Source organism: Heterodontus francisci, chromosome 4 (genome assembly GCF_036365525.1).
Source record: "Heterodontus francisci isolate sHetFra1 chromosome 4, sHetFra1.hap1, whole genome shotgun sequence".
In the NCBI taxonomy this organism is placed as follows: Eukaryota; Metazoa; Chordata; class Chondrichthyes; order Heterodontiformes; family Heterodontidae; genus Heterodontus; species Heterodontus francisci.
The window spans coordinates 113,279,316-113,304,816 of record NC_090374.1 but is presented as its reverse complement, the minus strand read 5'-3'; the positions used below and the strand labels follow the sequence as shown (position 1 = coordinate 113,304,816).

At 42.7% G+C, this 25,501-nt stretch overlaps 1 protein-coding gene across 3 annotated transcripts in view; it reads right to left on the bottom strand.

The window, feature by feature from the left end:
• Window positions 1-25,501, bottom strand: part of LOC137369199 (transducin-like enhancer protein 4) — a 208,273-nt gene that overhangs the window by 98,298 nt on the left and 84,474 nt on the right. For 2 of the 3 annotated variants that reach the window (XM_068030008.1, XM_068030009.1), the window contains 2 exons: window positions 2,169-2,349; window positions 1,079-1,095 (listed from right to left, as the gene is read on the bottom strand). In XM_068030008.1, coding sequence (XP_067886109.1) covers window positions 1,079-1,095; window positions 2,169-2,349 — 198 coding nt within the window. Of the gene's footprint in view, window positions 1-1,078; window positions 1,096-2,168; window positions 2,353-25,501 lie in introns of all 3 variants that reach the window. The other variant, XM_068030007.1, reaches the window with a different exon arrangement.

Genomic DNA, 25,501 nt, shown 5'->3' with positions numbered 1-25,501 from the left:
CTGATGGTCGGCACAGACTCGGTGGGCCGAAGGGCCTGTTTCAGTGCTGTATCTCGAACAACTTCGAATCTTAAATATATTTTTGCAGTAACCACACATGGATCCAGAAGTTGCTGTGAACAATCCATGGAAAACAACACCTACTCACTGCACCTTCTGGTTGTGATATTAAACAGAGGCCATCCACCTGAACTTAAATGATCCTATGGCACAACTCAGATGAGCAGGGAGTTCTCCAGCGCACTGTCAAATATTCCCCCTTCAACCACCAAAAATAGATTAGCAGGTCATTCATCTCATTGCTGTTTGTGGAAATTGGCTGCCAAATTCACCTACATAACAACTACTTCATCTAAAAAAAACCAAAGTAATTAATTTGTTCCAAAGCACTTTGGCATGCCCTTAAGATGGTGATAAGGTGCTCTATAAACGTGAGTTCTTTCTTTAACTCTCTTAGCACTTTCATAAGTCAAATCTCAAAGAAGCAGTTGCATTCAGTTACTTTTAGTCAAATATCTACACTTAATCTTGCAGTAAAAGAGTTTCTAAGTACAGTTTTTCCTAATTGTTGCTTAGTTTGGACATCAATATTTTCAATTGAAAAAAGATTTTGCCAGAATAAAGTAGTTTTAGGTGTTTTTACCTAGTGTGCTATTGGCAGCAGCTACTCAGTACTCTCCCACCATTGGCACATTAAAATGGAAGAAAGGATAAGCGTGCACCTTCCATAATGTCAAGTTTTCCCAGTTCTCAAGGCCAGACCTCAAAGACATGAAGAAGTAACTATTTCTCACTAGCCCCCAACATGTGCCAGCAGTACGGTGGTACATGAAAAAGGAAAGAATTGGTGCTCTGAGATCATGGATTTCCCAATGAGGAACCACTGTTTCTTGGGGCCTCAGCTCTAAAGCTAATACCTGCAATTGTGCCAACCAAAGCATTCTTGTTACATTCTGGTACTGTGGCAATATCAGAAGATATAGCAAGATTTAACGGAAATCAAAAGGGCAAAAGCAAGAAGTCATGAACAGATCTAATTTTTATACCCTTTGTCGAATAAAATATAGTTGAAACTTACCTTTACTGAGTCTCTGTCTGTTCTCACGGAAGCCACATCATTAAATAAATGAACAATGTTGCAAGCAGGTACAGATACAGGAAAAAGTCAGGGGGAGGAAGAGGGAAAAAACAAGCATCCGTTATCATTATTTTATTCCAATCACAGCAGTGTACATTTTCATACCTGATAGTAACAAGTATACATCAATGTGAGCCCAGCAGTAACCTCCAATCAATACAGTGCAAATAAACATCTGGTCTGATTCTAGTGTTTAATACCTCATTTAAACCCAACATAACATAACCCAGAAACGGAGCGGGGTGAGGAGGGATTTTGAAATCTGTAGCGAAAATAAGTTGTCCAGCCTCCCCACTCTTAAAAGCCTGTAAATTCGATTCTACATTTATATAGAATTATGCAGAATATACAGCACAAAAACAGGGCATTCAGCCCAACCAGACCATGCCAGCATTTACGCTCCACATAAGCCTCCGGCCATCCTTCCTTATCTAACCATCAACATAACCCTCTATACCCTTCTCCCTCATGTGCTTATCTAGCTTCCCCTTAAATACATCTATACTATTCACCTCAACTACTCCCTGTGGTAGTGAATTCCACTTCACATCACTCTGGGTGAAGAAGTTTCTTCTGAGCTCCCTATTTGATTTCTTGGTGACTATCTTATATTGACAGTCTCTAGTTTTGCTTTATTTCATACTTGATCAAATGCTTTTTCAACATGACCTTCCATAAGTTAAACTCCTTTTTAAAAATAAATGTGTTACAACAACTTCAAAATTCTAGGTTTTTAATCCCTCAAGAATTACGTTGTAGAAATGGGAAGGAAAAGAATCACAATTTCAATTGAAAAATTTTAAATTGAGATTGATAGACTTTTTTTGTTAAGCAAGGATATTAAGGGGATGGAACCAAGGTGAAAATATAGATTTAAGAAACAGATTAGTCATGATCTAACTGAATGGCAGAACAGGCCTGAGGGCTGAATGGCCTACTCCTGTTCCTAAAGATAGGAGAGATGAACAACCAAGTTCCCAATTATAATTTAATCAGTCTTAAATCAAATGCAGTTTCAAGCATTGTTTACCTCTTTGGTGGTCTGTGTCATGATGTTTTTTCTCATCTTTCATAGCACTTGATAATGCCAATAGTCCTGCACTGCTTCCAACAGATGGAATTCCTGGGGGCTGGAGTCCAGATGGGTGTGGGGTGAGAGGTACTGGAAGTGCATGACCATGGGATAGATGTTGGGCCTGTAGCTGTTGCTGCTGCTGTGGAAAAATTGACTTGTATGAACATAATGTATGAAGAAATTAGATAAAGTACAAGAAATCAGAAAATAATACATGAAATCACTAGCATATTTACTAAAAATACATTTTGTGCAATTAAAGTAGCAGTATCTCTTATCAGCTTTCCCAATTTATTAGAGAATTGAGCCCTGATACTTATGGGGTTGGTGTGGGGAAATCCTGACAAGGCCGGGGTGTGGAAGTCATGCTGAATTTAATGGCAGGACCTCAATTTATTTTTCCTTTCCCCACTCAGCTGCCAGCCAAATTGGCAGAAAAACCAGCGGCAGGAGGCCATAAACAGGGACCCTTCAGGGACGCACCTCAATAATTGGGAAGGCAGGAGCCAGAGAATGGGGCTTGGTTGTAGTGGGGGTGGGCGGGTGTAACAGAGGGAATCAAGAGGGAGGGAGAGAGAAATTGGAGTTGTAGGGGAGTGGGGAAGGTCAGCAATCGCAGTGAGGGTGGGGGTGGGGGGGGGGGGGGTGCGAATAGAGAGAAGCCAAGATCAGCAAAGGGGAGGCCAAAGGCAATCTTGATGTGCCGGGGAGCATTCCTGCTCCACCTGGTCCACAAGGAAAGCTGGTAAAGGCACTTAAATTCCTAAGCCAGCAGCTCCCATCTCCCTTTTACTGCCAAGTTTCCCAAGCCCTGGTAACCCACATGGCAACTCAAATTTAAATCAGGCTTCCAATTGCACTGTGGAAGTTTTGATTTAAAAATGTTAATGAAATATCCAATAAAAATGACAGTGGACATGTCCCCGCATTTTAACCCTCTCCTGCCTGTTGTGGGGGCTGTTTAATGGCGAGACCCAAGTTTCTATTTACAAATATTCATTACGTGCAGATACTGCATGCTGTTTATTGCAATATAAAAATTGTGCTTTCACACTGCATCCACCATTTTGAATAGCTATTTTCTTTAAAAATTTTAAATTGAAGCTATATTACTATTTCCCTTCAATTTAAAGTTGGGGGCAATAAATGCCTTCTTTAGTGGCCCAATACCCATATCCACCATGCATAATCACCCAAACAGATCCAGCCGGGACAAATGCAGATGTTCAGTAAATGAAGTGCCAGTTTTGTAAAGAACCTGAAGTGATTTTTGTAACAAGTTAAACAACCCTAAAACTTCAGATATAGGTGAGCATAATAGGTGCTCTGGATATTCTCTTTCCCAGCCCTAGAAACATTTACAATTTTTGAATTTCAATTTCCAGATGCTTCAAGCTCATGGCTAAGCCATGACAGAGACACAGATCGCTGGTGGACTGGTTTGGATTCGTTATTCAGGCAGCTAGTTTTAAATTGTAGAGCTGTGGAGAAATACTGCAGTTTTAAAGGCACCAAAAAACCCAGATTAAAAATGAACAAACATGAAACTTAATAAAAATGCAGAAGTAATTAGTCATGCATAATACAGCATGGAAACGAAAAATAAAGGAACATTATAGTAAATTTAAGAGTCAACTACGCCATGTCATGCTGAATAGTATTCAAATACTATAAAATTCAAAGTACTCCAAATGAAACAAAAAGCACATTACTGAAGGAAGCTGTATTATGATACTGACAAAACTAGGCCTCAGTCCCCCACCTTTGAAAGCAAATTTGCTAAAGAAATAGGCAGTAAGTACAAAAACTATCTTCTCAGCATTAACTGCATAGCAAGAGTTAACATGTGAGAAAAGTGAATTAAATAACCCAGAAAGGAACCTAGACTGCAGACAATATTTAAAGCCCTCAGAGTGTCCTTAGCAGTACTTCAGCAAATTACTAAAGGAAATCTGATGTAGCAGAGGTTCAGGTCCTTAGGCTTGCTCAATAACGCTGAAATAATTGCGTACTCTGTGCACGTTTAGAGCTGCTCGAATAAAAGCTAGAGGCCTGCCCTTGTACTCTTTGCTACCCGGTGAGTCTATGTTGTGACAGGTTTATTTGAGTGGGACTATGATGCATGCACCAGTAGCTGCACTGACAAGAGTTTAAAGTCTGTTTTACCAGTACACTGGCAACACATAGAAAAGCCCTCAAGAGGTTAGTATTTGAGTGCTTGACCTCAACCAGAACTGCATCAAGCTTTCTGCAGTACTAACCACTGCTGGGTGGATAGTTTGCTACTGTTGTTCAGTGGGGGGTTTAGGCAGGGGGTGGGGGGGGGGGGGGGCGGGTAATAAAATGTAATGCAAATTAGCCTATGCATTACTGAAAATATAATGAAACATATCAAGGCCTGGATATCAAATACATTAGGATTCCCTTAGTCAAACACTAGGATTAAAATACGCTTGTACATTTAACGGAATCTGATTACATATTAAAAATCAATCTTCAATATTAGCTTTAGTACATTAGCTTCAATGAGCTGTAGCATAACTTAATTTAGTTGAAAATACAACTATTTATTTCACTGGAGCAAACTGCTGTAATTATTTCTTTAATAAAATATATAAGTTTAAAAGAAGGATGTTTATATCTAGGATTCAAATCCAAGGGAAAATTGGCCTGGATTTTGCGGTCAGTGGTGAAACAATGGAGCTTGCCTTTGACTTCAGAGAAAGTTGCTCACAAAGATCTAGCAAACTCTGTGGCATGACCTCCTCTTTCCCAATGGCAGTTTAAATCTGGTGCCAAGTCAAGGGGCTCTCCAAGTGTACAGCAGCAGTGATGTCAGCAAGCAGTTTAAGTAGCCAATCACATTTACATATTCCCACAGACAGCAATCCAAAGAGTTAAAAGCACTGAATCCCTTTACTTTTAACTTTACATTTCAGATAGTGAATGATGATTATGATTAGTTTAGCTTCTACTTTAATCCAAAGGTAAACAAACATTAAAAATAAAATTATTTTTATCATAATGGAACAATTTGACATTCCACAGTTATAAAATTAGATTTTCAGGGCTAGTAAAACTGTTTAGCAGTAATTACGTACTTAGTATACTGTTGAAAACACAGTAACACCTCATTCAATAAGGTGTATCTTTTACAACAGCGTTAGAATGGAAGTTAGCATCAGTTCAAAGATCTCCCATTGATTGCAGTCTAGGGGCACCTCAAAAGTACACCCTCTGGAGAAGCGTAGAATCACCGACAGCTACTTCTGGATTTCTGCATTATTCTGTGCAAACGCAGACCCCCGAAGCTGCTGTCAGTTTCAGCGGAGTAATGATGGCAAATGCGGACAGCCTTTCCATCTTTACCACTGCAAAATTTGGTTTAACATTTCATTTGTGGGGGGAGGGAGGAAAAGATAGAATAAGCACAAGAAGTATAATATGTGTAATAAAGGACTGCAGCAAATTTTAAATGGGAGTGTTGCCCTGCAGATGTCTTAAGCAAATTATCTTCTGAGGCATGGTACTCCATAGTCATGTACATTTCCATGACAAAAAGATCAGACTTTACAAAGTGAAGCTACAATGGAATTTTGAGATAATTCTTCCATATCCCAGCAAAGGAGTGTCCAACTTTTTTTGTCTTGTTCAGAGTCTTGTGGGCAATGTGTAAAATTTTATACCAAATCAATGTTATTGGCATGCATACATTGCAAACTTCAGACAAAGGTGTTCTGATTTAGGGTTTTTCCACCAATGAGGCAATAGCACTTTGCAAACCGCTGAGGAGTCAAAACTCAAGCAGAACAAAGCAAAGTGCAGGAAATACAAGTGCTACAAACATGGAGTCACCTGGGCTTTGTGGGCCGTTATTCCACAAAGGACTCATGGGTTACATGTGGCCTAAAAGTCATACTTTAGTCACACTGTTCCTCGCAGCTGTGATTTGTACAATAGAGTTCTTTTCAACACAGGAACATATGCCTACTGTAGCACAAAACAACTCAATTTTCTAGATTGCGGATGTCGAAATGTGGATATTCCCGATCCTGATTGGTCAAAAGAATTACTTCAACATAAAATGATGATGAAAAGGCATGGCAATAAGGTAGAAATTAGCTCTGCATTTGTATTGCTTTGTAACAAGTCGGAGGAGAAATATGACTTGCAACACAAACAGGTGGCAAGTCAGCACAGTGATAGCAACTTCTTTGCAAGAGCAAGCCAAATCCAGCATTCGGCTTAATTTGAAAGGAAAAGGCAATCTGCAACAACCAAATGGCACCCCAAAGTAGCTCACTCATTGGAGTTTGACTGAAACCATACAGCAGTGAATCAACAGGTCTGGCAGCATCTGTGGAGAGAGAAGCAGAGTTAACGTTTCAGGTCAGTGACTCTTCTTTAGAACAAGCAAATATTAGAAATGTAAAAGGTTATAAGCAAGTAAAGCGGGGGTGGGCAAGAGATAACAAAGGTGTAAATAGGACAAGGTCACAGAACAGCTGACCAGAAGGTCGTGGAGCAAAGGCAAACAATATGTTAATGGTGTGTTGAAAGACAAAGCATTAGTACAGATAGGGCGTTAACGGACTGAAAATTGAACAGCCGCAAGTACAAACATAAAAAAAAAACAGTGGGTAAGCAAACTGAACAAACTATGAAATAAAATACAATAAACACAAAAAAAATATTTAAAAAAGGAGAAACAAAAAAAACTGAAAAAAAGTAAAATGGAGCCAGTCATGCTCTGAAAATATTGAACTCAATGTTCAGTCCAGCAGGCTGTTGTGTGCCTAATCGGTAAATGAGATGCTGTTCCTCAAGCTTGCGTTGATGTTCGCTGGAACACTGCAGCAATCCCAGGACAGAGATGTGAGCATGAGAGCAGGGGGGATTGTTGAAATGGCAAGCAACCGGAGCCTCGGGGTCCTGCTTGCGGACTGAGCGGAGGTGTTCCGCAAAGCGGTCACCCAGTCTGCGTTTGGTCTCCCCAATGTAGAGGAGATCACATTGTGAGCAGCGAATACAGTATACTAAATTGAAAGAAGTACAAGTACATTTCAGGTGAAGCAGCGATTTACTAGCACTTCTTTTAATTTAGTATACTGTATTCTCTACTCACAATGTGGTCTCCTCTACATTGGGATGACCAAACGCAGACTGGGTGACCGCTTTGCAGAACACCTCCGCTCAGTCTGCAAGCAGGACCCTGAGCCTCCGTTACTTGCCATTTCAACACTCCCCCCTGCTCTCATGCTCATATCTCTGTCCTGGAATTGCTGCAGTGTTCCAGTGAACATCAACGCAAGCTCGAGGAACAACATCTCATTTACCGATTAGGCACACTACAGCCTGCCGGACTGAACATTGAGTTCAATCATTTCAGAGCATGATTGGCTCCATTTTACCTTTATTTTCAGTTATTTTTTTTTCCTTTTTAAAATTTTTTTGTGTGTTTATTTTATTTTATTTCATCTTAGTTTGTTCAGTTTGCTTACCCACTGGTTTTTTTTCATGTTTGTACTTGCAGCTGTTCAATTTTCAGTCTGTTAACACCTTATCTGTACTAATACTTTGTCTTTCAACACACCATTAACATATTGTTTGCCTTTGCTCCACGAACTTCTGGTCAGCTGTTCTGTGACCTTGTCCTACTTACACCTTCTCCTTTGTTATCTCTTGCCCCACCCCTGCTTTACTTGCTTATAACCTTTTACATTACTAATATTTGCTAGTTCTGAAGAAGGGTCACTGCTTCTCTCTCCACAGATGCTGCCAGACCTGCTGAGTATTCCCAGCATTTCTTGTTCTTATTTCAGATTTCCTGCATCCGCAGTATTTTGCTTTTATTACAGCAGTGAATCAAGCTGACACACAGGCAGGTCCTGGGAGGGAGAGGTGAAAAAGCCAAGGCTGGCAAGCCCAGGCAGCCAGTAGCCCGTAATTTTCTGTGTGACCAGGAATAGCACTCCTATTCATTCTAGCTCCACAAAAAGAAGGTTTTGTGGCCTTTTCAAAAGAAAAATCCATCTTTAAGCTGTCCCTTCAAGATCAAAATATCTGGTACAACTAAGTGGGCTTGCATAGCACAGGCTCTACCTATTTGTTCCTGAATTTTGCAGCAGAGTCCTACAGCCAGCATAGGACCTAGATTTGCACAGTAAAAATGGGTTAAGCCAGTTACAGGGGAGCTGGTTTCTCACCTGAATATGGCAACACACCTTCCCATTCAAAATTGAGATCTTGGCCACAATTTTCGGCAAAAAATAGCTTGAGCTGAATTTCTTGCCTAATCATTTGTTCTCTACCTCAGAGAGCTGTGCATGCTCAGTTGTTGAGTATGCTCAAGGAAGAGGTCGATAGACTTTAGACTTTTAAAGAAATTAAAGGATAAAGGGATAGTGCTGGAAGGTGGAGTTGAGGTAGATCAGCCATAATCTTGTTCAACGGCAGAGCAGGCTCCAAGGGCCAAATGGCCTACTCCTGTTCCTATTTCTTATGTTCACTGAAATTTTGGCATGCAACAGAAATGGTGGCGAAAGGACTATTTAATATTTATTCATCTGAACAGAAATGTTGCCACTGAATAGATGGACAAAAACACTGCCCATTGATTCATATCAACATACGCTTCTGAAATAATATTTATTTATATATTTACAGCTCTGGAATACATGGCAATTTTCCAAAAACTAGTGGAAAGTTTTAGAGAGCAGTGGTAGAGTCAGGACAAGGCTGGATGCAGAAATATATCAAAAGATACTTAGTCTGGTTCAGCCAGGATCAGCTAGCATACAGTATTTATGCTGACAGATTTATTTCTCCAATTATTAGATGGTCTATCAGTCAATTCCTATCTTAAGCCTTTGAGAACCGCAATACCATTTCAGCAAGACAGAAAATAATGTCTCTGTCTATTGAGAAAGTAAATTTATGTTTATGCACATGATGTAATTCTATTTAAAATGTTATGATAAAGATTTACAAAAATTGTTTATTTTACAATACATGCACAAATTCTAATAAAACATCTGGGCCCCAATTCATACAGCAGTGACTACATATCTTAAATGTATGATTTTTAAAAATCATGTAGTTCTGTTTAAGAGGTCCAAAAGAGATTTATTGGGAAAAGTCAAGCGGGACAGTATTAAAAGCCCTTCCCTTTATGATCTGTTCCTCCGACCACCTCCTTAAAACATTTGAAGAAACACTCGCCAATCTTGATATTAAGTATAGTCCATAATGGATTAACTATACAATAGCCATACACATGATAAACTTACACACACATACATGTATATATAAGCTGCATGCGTGCAGAGGAAGGGGGGGGGGGGGGGTGGGGGGGTGGCGAGGTGCAGACGAATAACCAACCAAATTTATAAAGCATCTTTAACAAAAATAAATATCCCAAAGCACTTGGCTGGGTGTAAAGGAAGAAAATGGATGCTGGGTCAAAGAAAGGAGATAGTGGCAGAACTGAACTAACACTAGGGCTGGGATTTTACCCTTGATGGACGGGAGTCGTCCACAGACTGAAAAGTCGGTGGCAAACCCGATTCCGCCTGGCCTGGGGATCCGACCCACATTTTGCAGTTCCTTGGTCTTTAACTGTTCTAAGGCGGGACTTCCACTCGTTTGAGACAGGAAGTCCCGCCTAATAGAGCTGCCGGCCAATCAATGGGCTGACAACTCTTAGTCCCAGCAGCACCACCAGGAGCGGTGGCCACTGCTGGGACTACAGCCCAGCTTCAAGCCGAAGATGTCGGGGAGCCCCAGAACCAAGATAAATTTTTGTTGCCTCGTCGGGGGTGATCGGTAGAGCACCGGCGAGGCAAGGGTGGTCGATTAGGGGCGTGTTGGGTATTGAGGGTGGTTGGGGCAGCAGGGGCGGCCCTCAATCAGGCACAGGGTGCCCGATCATGAGGGCTTTCCCCAGGCCATCAGACAGCCGCCTGCTTTTGTCAGGCGGCTTCTCTTGGGCCTGCCTGGCCCCGTGGCGGTGGGCAGAGGCCCTTATCTGGACATTAAGTGACCACTTAAGGGCCTGGATTGGCCTGGGGCGGGCGGGCCATTTTTCGCCACTGCCGCCCTGCGTAATGTGGCGGTGGAGGTGGGAGCGGGTCGTGAAGAGCCCCCGGGTCTCCTGCTCCATTTTACGCCCGGCCCCCTCCCCACCACCTTCCTGCTCTTTGTGGGGGGCGGGGGGGGGGATGTAAAATTCTGGCCTTGTTGATGAAAGATGGGGTTTTAAGGAAGGTTTTAAAAGGAGACATGATACGTAAAGTCAATGGAGGAGTTTAAACAGGAGGATAAGAATTTTAAATGTGATGCATTTGCGGGAAGGAAAAATCAATACAAGAAGCTACCAGCTTTGTGTTCTGGGTTTGTAAAAAATTGTCCTTTAAAATATATAAACCTTTTTCAAGGGGTGAGAGAGTTTTCTAGCAACTTCTCTAATCAGCCTTTAAAAATAATTGAAAAGTTCCATGGCAGCAAATTGCGACTTGTTGCCAATTATTTATCCTACAATCTGCATTTGCATAAATAGTTTTTTTTTGAAGGGCAGGAGGAAGAAGTGAGATGTAGTTCGCTTGGCTGCAAACATGTAGCCATTGGGTAATTTAGGCTTTCAGAAGTGGAAAGAATTATGGAAATAAAAAAGCACTGTACAATGCCATTTCATTTAAAAATTCTTGATATTTTCAGATATAGATGGCAAAATATCAAGCAATGTGTGTCCTATTCATATTAATTCTGAGACTTGGAGGACTTCTGTTAATTGTTTCATTGACACCACCCTGAGAGAACATTATCTAAGTAGCACTGCAGAATACAGACTTGATATATCAACTATAAGGAAACCAAACTACTATGCAATCACTAGGAGTATTTTTATAGTCCAATTGGTTTCTTGGTCAGCTGATATCAGTGTAGCTCCAGTTCCTCCCCTCTGACTGCTCAATGTGGCGCTATCATCTGAAATGCCCGTTCCCATCTTAAAATGATTTTATGACTCATTACACCTTACCCAGGTTGCACTCATTGTTGGTGCAACCATCCTACATGGGGTGGAAATCACTGGAAAAGCTGACAGTTATTGCCCATCCCCAGTTGCCCTGAGAAAGTGGTGGTACAGTTTGATACAATAGAGTGGCTTGCTAAGCCATTTCAGAAGGCAGTTAAAATTCAACCACGTTGGTGGGAGATTGGTGTTACATATAGGCCAGACCAGGTAAAAATGGCAGCTTTCCTTTCCACAGAACTTTTTTTCCATATTCATTTATGGGATGAAGGTGTCGCTGGCAAGGCCAGCATTTATTGCCCATCCCTAACTGGCCTCAAGAAGGTGGTGGTGAGCCGCCTTCTTGAAACGCTGCAGTCTTTGTGGACCAGTTGGGCTTTTGTGACAATCTGACATCTTCAGAGTCACTCTTACTGACACCACCTTTTCAGTTCCAGATTTTTTTAAAAACTGAATTCAAATTCTTAAACTGCCATGGTGAGATTTGAACTCATGTACTCTGTATTATTAGTCCAAGCCTCAGGATTACTAGTCCAGTAACATGACCTACCTTATCTGTCTCATGACTTTGTGATGTATCTCCACATGAGGAGGTGTGGAGAGTCGGGAAATGAACATGCACACAAAAGTGCGAGCACAGGCAGAAAGAGAAATGCACAGCATTTGACTATGTCGATATCTACACTAGGGAGAGGCAGGTTTCCATGCACCAAAGCTGGTGTACTCCCTATACCGAGAATAGATGATTTTCAGAGCTCATGAGGCAGAGATAGTGATGCACTATCATTCCTGGACTCCCAGAGAGAGAAGCACTCGAAAATAAAGCCAAATCTGCAAGGCAGAAGAGAGAGTTCTGCAGCATCAAAGGAAAATGAATATATCTACCTATAAACTTAAAGCACAAGTCCATAGCACTTTGGAATTGCATGCTCACTGAAATTGCTAAAAAATAATGGGAAGCATAAACATAAAACTGCCAAGTCCTGTTGGAAATGCATCCAATGAGTTTTGCCCCATGGATCGACCCTCTCTCATTGCATTTTTCAGTTAGTGATTCCTTTCCACTACTTTTTGTGGCTCTCCTACAGGATCTAATGACTGTCCATCCTCTAGGAAACCACTGTTTCTGTGCATGGTGTTTTCTGTCCTCCCACTCTGAATGCAGCTCTATGGCTGCTATTTGTCCTCCAGATGAAGCTACAAACATTATCTGTGTTGCTTATGCAGCTGTGAATGCTTTTTTTAGCCCATGTGCTGCTAAATGTAGGGTCTTGGGGCAGCTCCAGTACAACCTGCCCCTCCTCCCTCATCCAACAACTACAGTGTCTGCACGGCTTGGCGGTCACACTCCCGCCTCAGAGTCAGTAGGTTGTGTGTTCATGGATGAGCCTCTATGTAAAAGCAATTCCTTCTTTTCCCAACTCCAAAATTTGCTCCTCTGACATGCTAAATTGAGATACCAAACCCCACACTTCCCTCCCATCACCCCAGACTCCCCCTAATACTGCAATCCCAAGAAATACAAAGATCCCACATGCTCTGGAGTTCTCTTAGACCCAAGCCTGTCCTAGGTGCTCTAAAACCTCAGTATTCCAAGCCCCATTCACAGGACATACACTCCTGCTTCCTGCACAACAGTCCCAGACCCCATCTCTTCACCCCTACAATACTCCAAAATTCCAGTTCTACTGAGTGTTCCTGAACCCAGGTCTCCCAGATCTAATTGGTCATGAATACACTTAGGCAATAAGTCACTCAATTCCTTCTCAGAGCCAATCATACCCTGCTTTCCAACTGCTCAAATTTGTCACACTTGCATGTGTTCCACTGCTGCTCTTACAACCTGTTCTTTCCTAATCAGTACCGTCACTAATCTATCATTTTCTAAAAGCAGAACAACACAAAAAGGCAACTGTTAGAAATTAACTACAAGGTAAAGGATCATGTTACTTTCAAATGGGAACTGAATGTATACTTAAAAAGGAAAGATCGACAGGGGCTGTGAGGAACAGGGGAATGGAACTAATTGGATAGCTCTTTCAGAGTGGCATGGGCACAATAGGCTGAATGGCCTCCTTCTGTGCTGTGTGATTTGATTTCTTCTCTCCCTCACCTTTTTATTTCTTTCTCTCTCTCTTTCTCACCCAAATATGAATTTGACACTTCTCTCATTTTGTATAAAAACCTTCTTCAGTGTATCTTCTATTTAGCATTTCTCCCACACTTATAGAAAGAAAGAGGAAAGAGAAAAAATGAGAAAGGAAAGAGAAAGCTTCATCTCCTTTTCCTTCATTCACCTATTCAATGAAATCTTGATTGTTGACATAAGCTGGGAATTTCCTAGGAGCTGTTCCCACTCTACCACCATAACTGCCCAAAACACTACAGAAACCCCATTTTTGATGCAATTCCAACTAAGTTATGGCAGCGAAGCAGCAGCTTTTCTGAGGAAATTTCTGGCTATAGTTTCTGCCTCAACCAATAACCCTGAAAATGTCAAGATGTTTCCACTTTCCTTGAAAAAAAGAGGAAGATTGCAAAAAGTGGGGGGAGGGAAAGAGAAAGACAGACAGAGAGACAGATAGAGAGCGTGCACGTGCAAGTGAAGGTGGGCACAAAAGAGGGCAAGCATGAAAAAAGGTAAAAGCAGAGAAAAGAAAAATAAAGAGAAGAAATTGTTGACAGCATTACTTATAGCAGTTTTCTATGCTCGAGCATAATGATACACCACAGTATGCTAATTTGAAGAGATCATGGTCAGTTAGTAGAGCTTCATTTTGACACTTCTCAGACTCACCAATAGCCAGCATTGAAACCTTCTCTTCTCTGTGTGCTATGGTAGAGATTAAAAAGTTAATGCCAAGCATGATAATGTTTCTTCATACTTGTCTTGAAAATTCTTGTAAACTATAAGAAAATATTTTGCCTTAATTCAACATTTCCTACACAACCCAAATACGACATGTGAGTCTCAATAACAACTTGCACTTACATAGCACCTTTAATGTAGTAAAACAACCCAAGGCACTTCACAGGAGTGATAAAAACTGGATGAAGATCGACACTGAGCTACACAAGGAGATAGTAGGACATGTGACCAAAGTCTTGGTCAGAGAATTAGGTTTTAAAGGAGTGTCTTACAGGAAGACAGGCAGATAAATTTAGGGAGGGAATTCCAGATGGAAGAAGGCACAGCCACCAATGGTGGGGTGAAGGAAGTGCAAAAAGGCCAGAATTGGCAGAACAGAGTTTTCTAAGAGGGTGTAGGGCTGGAGGATGTTTCAGAGACAGGGATGGGCAAGGCCAAGGAGGGATTTGAACATGAGGATCAGCATTTTTAAAAAAAAGAGACTTTGCTGAACCAGGAGCTAATGTAGCTCAGCAAACACAGGGATGATGTGTTTATGGGATTTGGTGCGAGTTAGGACATGCACAGAAGAAATTTGGATCAGCTTATGTTTATGGACGATGAAGAGGGGAGGCCAGTCAGGAGAGCATTGGAGGTAACAAAAGCATGGATTAGGATTTTAGCAGATGACTTAAGACAGAGTAGAGATGGATGATATTACAGGAGGTGGAAATAAGTGGTCTTGGTGATGAAGAAGAAACTCAGTTCAGAGTCAAATAGGATGCAGAGGTTATGAAAAGTCTGGTTCAGCCAGATATATAAAATAATTAGGTAGCAGGCACTTGAGATCCTCCAGATCCTCAACGATTTCTGAGGCAGTGGGGGGGGGGGGGGGGGAGGGCATTTCCACACCAGAACTTTAGTGTCTGTCCTCTGCTGGTACCGCCTCCCTCCCCAACACCACCGCCCTCCTGAGAGTATTGACTTTTGCTGAGGTATTTCAGTGGGTACTGGCAGCCTTGCAAAGTGGTACTTCATGTGCAAGACTATACAGTGAGTATAGTCAAGCTATTCAAACAGGGAATGGATCATAGATAAAGCCAATCTTGCTCTCATTAAGCATCGCCATGCACACTTTCCAACAGAGGTCATTCAATAGCACACCATGAGCATCTGCCCTAACTTATTTTTCCCTTCGATAGCCAAAAGTCACACAGGCCAACCACGCTGCCCCAACCGAGATCGACCAACTTAGAATATCAAGAATCAAGTTTCGGACCTTCTGGTCTTTATGGCTTGGTTCCATAGTTCTGATCTTGTATTATTGATTCCTCTTTCATTCCTTCCCACCATGCACATTTTTCTGTTTTCTACACAGAGATGATGGGGTGATTTCTACTATTGCAGATCTTCCAGAAAAATTTTCCTGACAGGGCTTCACTAAGACTCAATTAGTAAAAGCAGCAAATAACCAAAGCATGCAGAATAGAAGATCTTGGATATAATTTCCTGTGTACACAGAATTATACAGCACAGAATAAAGACCGGCGTGCCTGTGCCAGGTTTGAAAGAGATATTTAGTTAGTCCCACTTCTCTGCACTTTACCCATCGCCCTGTTTTTTTAACTTTTCAAGAACATATCCAATTCCCTTTTGAAAGTTATTATTGAATCTGCTTCCACTACCCTTTCAGACAGTGTAATCCAGATCATGATAACTCAATGTATAAAAGCTCTCCTCATTTCTCCTTTGCTTCTTTTGCTAATTATCTGTCACCTTCGATTACTGGCCTTTCGGCCAGAAGGAAAGAAGCAAAACACAAGCCCAGTCTGCAAGGGAAGCCAGGCATCTGAGGGAAAAATTTTACTGGACTAACTACCAACAGGCAACGGAGAACTTCATTGGTTAGTTTAATGATTTTTATATGACTCATTCAACTTTAAGTGCCTGTGTTTTAATTATTTGTAAATGTCTAAGTTAGAAACAATTAGCTAGTAAAAAAGGAAACTCAAGACATAACTCTTATTGTGTACTGCTGAACCAGTAATGTTTCCATCTCATGAAGTTGCCTATCTGAAGTTTCTTTCAGGATTGGGACTGTTTTTGTTGACTACTCTGCAGTTTTCCAATAGCTGGCTTGATTCCAATAATTAGGAACACAGGAGCAGGAGTAGGCCATTCAGCCCATCGAGCCTGTTCCACCATTCAATTTGATCACGGCTGATAATCTACCTCAATGCCACTTTCCCACGCTATTCCCAAATCCCTTGATGTCATTAGTATCCAGATTTCTATCGATTTTGGTCTTGAACATGCTCAATGATTGAACTTCAACAGTCTTCTGGTGTAGAGGATTCCAAAGATTCACCACCCTCTGAGTGAAGAAATTCCTCCTCATCTCAGTCTTAAATGGCCTACCCCTTATTCTGAGATTATGTCCCCTGGTTCTAGACTCACCAGCCAGCGAAAGCATCCTGTCTACATCCACCCTGTCACGCCCTGTAAGAATTTTATAAGTTTCGATGAGATCACCTCTCATTCTTCCAAACTTTAGAGAATACAGGCCCAATTTCTGCAATCTCTCCTCATAAGACAATCCTGCCATCCCAGGGATTAGTCGGGTGAACCTCTGTTGCTCTCCCTCTATGGCAAGAATATCCTTTCTGAGATAAGGAGACCAAACCTGTACACAATACTCCAGGTGCAGCCTAACCAAGGCTCTATACAATTGCAGCAAGACATTTTTACTCCTGTATTCAAATTCCCTTGCAATGAAGGCCTGTGGGCTTGGGGGACAGGGGGATCCCTCCATCGTGGACAATTTGTAGCCCATGGAGGTCTCCCACTGGGAACCAATTCACCCCTGGACTGTAAGACCAGCCCCACCTCACCAGAGGCTTCCAGACTGCTCCCGGCGACCCCGCCTCACCTACCTCTTCTCTGGGGTTCCACAGCTGGGCCTGGGGCCGAGGCCTTTGCAGTACCGTCAGTGGCCACCACTCCCAGTGACGCTGCTGACAGTGTTGAGTTGCCGGCCCTCTAATTGGCTGGCAGCTCTTGGAGGTGGAATCCCCATCCCTTTAAAATCTTTACAACGGACAGGGATCCTGCCTCCTAAAACTTTGACACAAAAAGACCAGAGGATCATTCTGGGGGGCCAAGACAATGCGGAGGTGGAGTTCCCCCCACCTTTTCGGTCCAGCGCTGGGAGCGCCAACTCCAGCACAAAATCCAGCCCTACGTGTATAATGTCAGGAACCCTGCAGCCCGAGATATCATAACAGCTCTCATTTCTTTCTTCCTCTTACCACTTTGTACAGCTGTGCATAATTCGCTTGTCTTTGACTTCAGAGTAACTGATCAAACTCAGTAGCTAGTGGCAGAGATTTCCTTCTTCAAACCATCCCACAAATTCCTTCTCCAGTCAATCTGACAATTGATAATTATTCTCCAATATAAGATCAAACATCAGACAGATATGGGCCCTCACATCTATTCATAGTGATGTCTGGTTACAAGTCAGACCACTCTGGTCCTAGCGGGCACACCAACCAATATGATTAATGAGAATTAATGGTAGAGCACTGGTAGTGTCTATCCACCACCCCACCCTACCAAAACCACATCTTGGAACGTAAACACATCCTAATATAGATATGAACCTTGCATTAGAGCCTCTGACAGATAAAAAATCCACATCTCTTTGCAAGTGCTAATGGCCATGAGAGACCCGAGAATCAATTTTATTCTTGACCACAAATGAAAGTCAAAGCTTTAGATATTATGCATTAGATCAGCTCTAATCTACTGCAGCCTCTTTGTAAGTTTGGAAAATATTTGCAGAATGCAAAGTGACAATATGTGGAAAGGCACCAGTAATGATTGCTGGTTACAATGAACCCCCTTTCTCAGGTCAAAAACAAATCTCATTGTACTTAAAATAACTCAAGGCTGCAGGCCAAAAATGTCAATCGGGAACAAGCTTTTCTTACTGGTAGATTCATTACAAACATGTCTGACTATAGCCAAAAGAAAACCCACATGAGGGTGCTATATTAAAAGGACATGTAATAAACAACTCAGGAGCAGAAATATGCACTCTCAGTGATATTTCCTCAACTGGATTGCCTGACAGCTATGGTTTATAGACAAAGAACAAAAAATTAATTATATTTGCAAAGTAAACAGACTTCAGCCAACTATTAATAGAAGCTGACAGTGAATCAAATTTGACCACCAAATTCAAATTTACCAATATGATGTCAATACCAATAAAATCCATATTTTGCATACAGTAGCTTGAGCATCATCTTGACTCAGCTGATAAGACCTTCACCCGAGCACTGAAAAGTCATAGGTTTAAGCTCCAGTCCAGTATTTAAGTATATAATCTAAGATGACACAGTACTCAGAGAATGCTACATTATCAGATGATCTTTCAAATGAGACATTAAATCTGCGCAGGCATTGATAATCTTGGGGTCCTTCTCAACCACCAAAGAAAGTAAGTTAACTGGCCATGCATTTCACTGCTGTTTGTGGAATCTTACCATGTGTAAAATGTGTATTGTCGCCATTTACAGAGCAACAGTATTTTAAGCTTATTCATTGCACAAGAAACAGTCTAAGAGATGCGATAAGGTATTTTTCTTCTCTTCTAAGAGGCCTATAACTGGGGATCCTCAATCAAATAGGATAGGAGCTACCTATCCTGTACTCACCAAACCATTAATTTGGGGTCCCATTTATCTCAATGGGCAATTTAGGGAAAGCCTGTAGCCATTCTTAATCTGCAGATCAAAATGTATTACGTACAGGTCACTGTGCTTTTACAGATTATAATAGCCTTCTCATGCAGTCACCTAATCAATACATACAACCAATCAAATAGCCAAAGAGTCTGGTCACTGGGGAGTTTAGAACAAGATCCTGTTGATAGAGATGATAGAATAATCAATTTGCGGCTATACTTTTCAGATTTGATTAGTGGGGGGAAAGGGTTGAATGCAAAGTAAATATGGCTTATACTGGAAAATTGGTAAGGAAGCAATTCAACAATTTTCTATGTAACACCAAAAGACAAACTGAAAATAAAAATCACTGTAGGATCACCGTTCAGTGGACTACAGCTTAGCAGTCGCCAGTCCTGCAACAAATCTGCCCACAGTCCCATTCTGAAAAGCAGCCTCAAAATCAATTTTTAATAACTCACTGTCATGTTTCAGAATTTCTGACCACTTTGCCATGAAACAATGTTGGGATAATTTATATTAATAAATATAATGCTACTATTCAAGTTAAATTTACCTCTCAGAGGGTTAAATACTTTAAAAAGAAATGCTGTAGGATGTGCATTAAAAGCTAGATGAACTAATTTGTGGAATGGTGCTTCTTGTATAAGTGAAAGTCATTTAGCTCTTCCAGGCAGAACTTTTACCTTTGGACTCAGCAAGAGTTGGCGAGGCCAGCAGCAGCTTGAAAACCTGAAAGTTTGTGGAGCAAGCTTTGCCATGGCTTTTCAACTCAGCCAAAGCATTAGCTTCCCACTTATGGTTTCCCTACCAATTCACACCTCAATGGGACTTCCAAGGCAGGTAGCTATGTTGTCACATGGTGAGCCATACATAACTGGTGAGCAGGAGCAAGTGTTAGAGACTGAGACAACAGTGAAGAGTCCCTGTAGGAGAGTGCAGGACATTCTAAGCTCTGTTCAGTTGGATGCAGATGCTGAGCCTAGGATGTCATCCATGAAGAGAACAATCTGGAGCAGCAGCTGAACATGTGAGAGGTTCTGTCAGCATTTCCAGAGGCACTGCACACCATTGAAGAGAGATTGGAGGAGTCATCTCTAGTATGAGTGCCATGATGTCTCAGGCCTTTCTGTGGAGGTGGACATCAGCACAAAGAGTGGTCGGCTGCACAGAGTATCAGATGTGGCAGGCAATCGAGTGCATGCTGGCCTTCACCAGTGGACATAACACTCAGTCTGTGGCTTAAATAGGATGGAGGAAAACCACATCCTGACCACATTCAGTGCCTCACTGAAGTGCAGCAAAGTGCTCTCCAGCTTTTGGTTAGCAGAGAAGTGTGGGTGGGCCATCAAAGGGAAGATGGTGAAAGGGGACTTGGAAGTGGGGAACTTGCTTAAGGTGATTCCATTTCTCACCCTTTGTTTCCTCCCCCCACCCACCACCCTACACCATTGCCTCAGTCAAGCCACACATGCTGCTGCCTCCTGTCCCAATGGCAGAGTTTGCCCTGCATAGGTGCAGGTGGAGTGTCGACCAGAAGCATCTCAAATATCAGAGCAGGGGAAGGTGCAGCCTGTCTCTAGCTCTGCTTAAGCCTCAGGGATAGCACCACATAGAATAGGAAAAGGAAGAGAAAGACTTTGTAGTTTCACGAGACTGTTTACAAGTATGTCACTATAAATTTTATTGTAAATGTTAATGAACCATAAACTTTATTTCAAGTGTCCACAGTCCAGTCATCACCAGTTGCCACTGACCTACCAAATGGCTATCAGACTTGAGGAGAATGGTATGACCAGAGTAGATGAGCAAAGGATGTTATTGAGATGAAAGGATTATTGACTGTAGAAATCCTTTGTGTTTGATTGCAGGAGTGTGGTGCAGGCAGTAGGTTCAACATTCTGTGTCATATCCTAGGGTTAGCTGAATCATGCCAGCATTAGTTTGTCACGGGCATCTTTGGCAGCTAGGTGAGCGGCTGCAGGGGCCCTGACCACAACAGGCACAACATACTACTACCATTCAGAACACCCTTACTGTAAACTGAAGGGTGCCCCAGATCTGTCCAGTCACCTGAATCGCATCTGCAGCAACCCAATAGCTTGCTCAATGATCACTCTTGTGCTCATGTGACTCCAGTTTTACCTTTCCTGTTCATCAGTTGCAGGGTTTCTCACACATATCAACAGCCAGGTCTTTAGAGGGACACCCTTGTCGCCAGGGAGCCATCCGCTGACTCTATTTGGAGGTTCAATGGTCTCTGGGAGATGTGACTGGTGCAGAATGAAGACATCATGGCAGTTTCCAGATACCCTGCACCAACATGCATGAATATCTTTCAGTGGTTACAAACCAGCTGACCGTTGATGGACTTGAATCCCTTCTGATTGGAGAACACTTGATTGCCACATGGGTACAATGCATAACTTCCTGGACTTGTGGAAACCCACTGCAGCAAATCAGATAGCTCTTTCATTCTGACTGGCCTCATCAGTAGCAAAGTGGACATAAGTGGCAGTCCTGGTAAATATGGCATCAGTCACTTGGGGGATGCACTTGTGTGAAGCAGTTTGTGAAATCCTGCAAACATCATCAGCAGACCACTTGGAAGGATGTCTTGTCCCAGGAGATGGCTGAGGTCAGTAACGACCTGCTGAGAAAGTCTGGCCTTTTTATTATTTATTCTAGGGGTGTGAGTGTCACTGGCAAGGCCAGCATTTATTTCCCATCCCTAATTGCTCGAGAAGGTGGTGGTGGTTGTCTTCTTGAACCGCTGTAATCCATGTGCTGTATGTACACCCATAGTGTGGTTGGGGAGGGAGTTCCAGGATTTTGACACAGCGACAGTGAAGGAATGGCGATATAGGTCCAAAATCAAGATTTTGTGTGACTTGGAGAGGAACTTGCAGGTGGTGATGTTCCCATGCATCTGCTGCCCTTGTCCTTCTGGGTAGTAGAGGCTGTGGGTTTGGAAGGTACTGCCTAAGGAGCCTTGCTGCTTTGCTGCAGTGCATCTTGTAGATGGTACACACTGCTGCCACTGTGCCACGGAGTGAATGTTTGTGGATGGGGTGCCAATCAAGCGGGCTGCTTTGTCCTGGATGGTGTCAAGCTTCTTGAGTGTTGTTGGAACTGCACTCATCCAAGCAAGTGGAGAGTATTCCATCACATTCCTGATTTGTGCCTTGTAGATGGGCAGGCTTTGGGGAGTCTGAGTTACTCACTGCAGAATTCCCAGTCTCTGACATGCTCTTGTAGCCACAGTATTTACATGGCTGGTCCAGTTCAGATTCTGGTCAATGGTAACCCCCAGGATGTGGAATGTAGGCAAATCCGTTGAACATTAGGAGAGATGGTTAAATTATCTCTTGTTGGAGATAGTCATTGCCTGGCACTTGTGTGGTGCGAATATTATTTGCCAATCAGCCCAAGCCTGAATGTAATCCAGGTCTTGCTTCATATGGGCATGGACTGCTTCAGTTTTGGAGGTGTTTCAAATGGTACTGAACAATGTGCAATCATCAGCGAACATCCCCACTTCTGACCTTATAATGAAGGTCATTGATGAAGCAGCTGAAGATGGTTGAGCCGAGGACATTCACCTGAGGAACTCCTGCAGCGATATTCTGGGGCTGAGATGATTGGCTTCCGACAACCATAACCATCTTCCTTTGTGCTTGGTATGAGAGCTCCCACCCCCTTAACACGCCCATCCCCCCCCCCCCCCCCCACCCCACCGTCGATTCCCACTGACTTCAATTTTGCTAGAGCTCCTTGATACTGCACTCGGTCAAATGTTGCCTTGATGTCAGGGTAGTCACTCTCACCTCATCTCTGGAATTCAGTTCTTTGGTCCATGTTTAGAACAAGGGCTGAATTTTACAATCGCGCCGCTGAAATCAGTAGCAGGCAAAAATAATGGCGGCCCGCCCATGCGCGCAACACATCACAGAGCTGCCGTGATCCTAAGTGCGGCTGCTCATTTAAATATCTGGGGCAGCCACCCCCCGCCGATCACATGGAGGGGAGCCGTCCGTTCCCAGTAATGACATCAGCTGCCTGTGAGCAGGCGCTGACACCATTTTTAAAGGGCTTTGAGCCCTGTTAAATTTATGTATTTAAAGATGCAGTGAATTAAAAAAATTAGATATATTTATTTTTCCCCCTCCTACCCTCCCCTCAATAACTATAAAATTAAATTACTTGCCCTCTCCCCCCCTCAAACACTTACCTTGTCCACCTGAACATCACCACCACCACCTCCCCAGCAAAGTGCATAAACTTTAACCTCAAACCCTTCCCACCATCCCTTACACCAATGATGTTACTTTGACCCCATTTCACCCCCTCCCTCCCACACTGAGAAACTTACCTCCTCCCCCCTCCCCACAAGTGTTCCGCCTCATTTCCCCAGGCAGGGATTAAAAGGCACGGGTGTGCCGGCCAGCAGCACGACAATCACAGGCGGCAGCGTTAAGTATAATTAATGCATTCATTTTAATGTATTTACATATTCAAATAGTGGTCTCATCGCCATGTGGCAGGGGTGCAGCCACGAGGCCTCACCGCCGCTGGCAATATCAGGCCGGGCCCTCCCGGCGTCCGAGTGTGTAGTGTCCCTCTCCCGGAGGTATTTTCTGGCACACCCCGCAACAAACCCCGAAGTTGGGGGGTCTGTAAAGTCCAGCCCCAAGGCTGTAATGAGGTCTGGAGCTGAGTGGCCTTGACGGAACCCAAACTGAACATCAGTGAGCAGGTTATTACTGAGTAAGCGCTGCTTGATAATTACTGTCGACGACACCTTCAATCACTTTGATGATAATTGAGAGCAGTATGATGCGTCGATAATGGGCTGGATTGGATTTGACCTGCTTTTGTGGACAGGACATACCTGAGCAATTTTCTTTTAGATGTCAATGTTGTAGCTGTACTGGAATAGCTTGGTTAAGGGCATTGTTGCTCAGTTATGTCAAGAAAGCTGATCCTCCACATACCCTATGCTAGAGCTGTGTGTTCATCCCCTCTGTTGTGTGGAGCAGCATGTGGTTAAGGAGGAGGCTGCTGTGGCTGTTGGTGTTGCTGCTGCTACTCCTCTTTTTCTTCATCAGAGATCCAAGGTAGAGCTGCATAAGCTGCTCCCACGCTGCAGTGAATGCTGACAGCTGGGAAGTGCAGATCAAAGTAAGAAAATTCCAAGATAGCAGAAATGACCATCAAAGTGTTGGAAATTACCTCTAAAAGCAGGGAAAGCATACTCTCATAACAAGCCCTGTGAGCAAAAGCCTTTCATTTAGGCAAGGAAGCAGCTGTCCTGGTTCAATACTTAAAGACTTTTCAGCCTGTCAACTTCACAGCCTCATCATCCCCCTTGTGCTCTCACCTTGTTGACCCTGGCAAGTTTCAGACAACTCAAGATTCACGTACACTGGCAGTTAAAGCCAAAATGTAGAGTTCAATCTTGTTTCAATTGCCTTTTGACACATTTGATTCTCAGACCCAGCATCCCCATGGGGGTTTCCCACATCCTAGTAAAATCCACAAGTAAACAAGATCATGTTGGGTTTCCGACACAAGTGGCATTTTTTGATGTTTTAAACCCCCACATACAATGGCACCCCTAACTCTTTTGCAGGTTAAAACTCTATTCATTTGAGTAGGAGGTATGTTCTGGGGACTTCTACCTAGAAGGGGAGCTAGTTCCATTGTCAGCCTGACTGGCCAATCTCCATATGAGAACCTGGGAAAGGGTCAGAAATCATGTTGCTGCCTTCCTGTCTGACTAAGGAACAAAGGACAGAAGCACGTGAGCTACAGTTCAGCAAGGTCCTGGAAGGAAGGCAGACCTAGTGAGATTAGGTTCTCTCTTCCGAGTTTCAGATCTGGCCAGAAAAATGACCAACTAGAAAAATGATGTTTAGCCTGCTAAAAGGGACAGTGTGTTTTGTTGTTTCTCTGCATTACAAAATGGGGTGAATTAAGTTGAAGTGTTTTATATTATATGAAGTAGGTGAGGTCCCATTGATGACAAATCCCAGATATGGAATATGTCCAAATAGAGGACATAAGAACATAAAAAGCATGGTCCCTCAAGCCTGCTCCGCCATTCAATAAAACCACAGCTGTTCTGATCATGGCCTCAACAGCCAAAGACTTGCAGTGATAGGTAAATTGGCAATTGTAAATTGCCCCTACTGTAGGTAGGTGGTAGGGAATATGGGATTACTGCAGGGTTAGTATAAATGGGTGGTTGTTGGTCGGCACAGACCCGGTGGGCCGAAGGGCCTGTTTCAGTGGTGTATCTCTAAAATAAATAAAAATAAATAAATAAAATAACCACTTTCCTGTCTGTTCCCCATAACCCTTGACATCCCAATAGTTCAAAAATCTGTCTTTCTCAGCCTTGAATATATTCAATGACTTAGCCTCCACAGCTCTCTGGGGTAGATAATTCCAAAGATTCACAATCCTCAGAAGAAATTTCCCCTCCTCTTGGTCTTAAATGGGTGACTCCTTATTCTGAAATTATGCCCCCTAGTTCTAGATTCCCCCACAAGGGGAAAGATCCTCCAGCATCTATCCTGTCAAGCCCCCTCAGAATTTATGTTTCAATGAGATCAGATCAATAATATCAATATCATTTGCGTTTACCCTGTTTTGA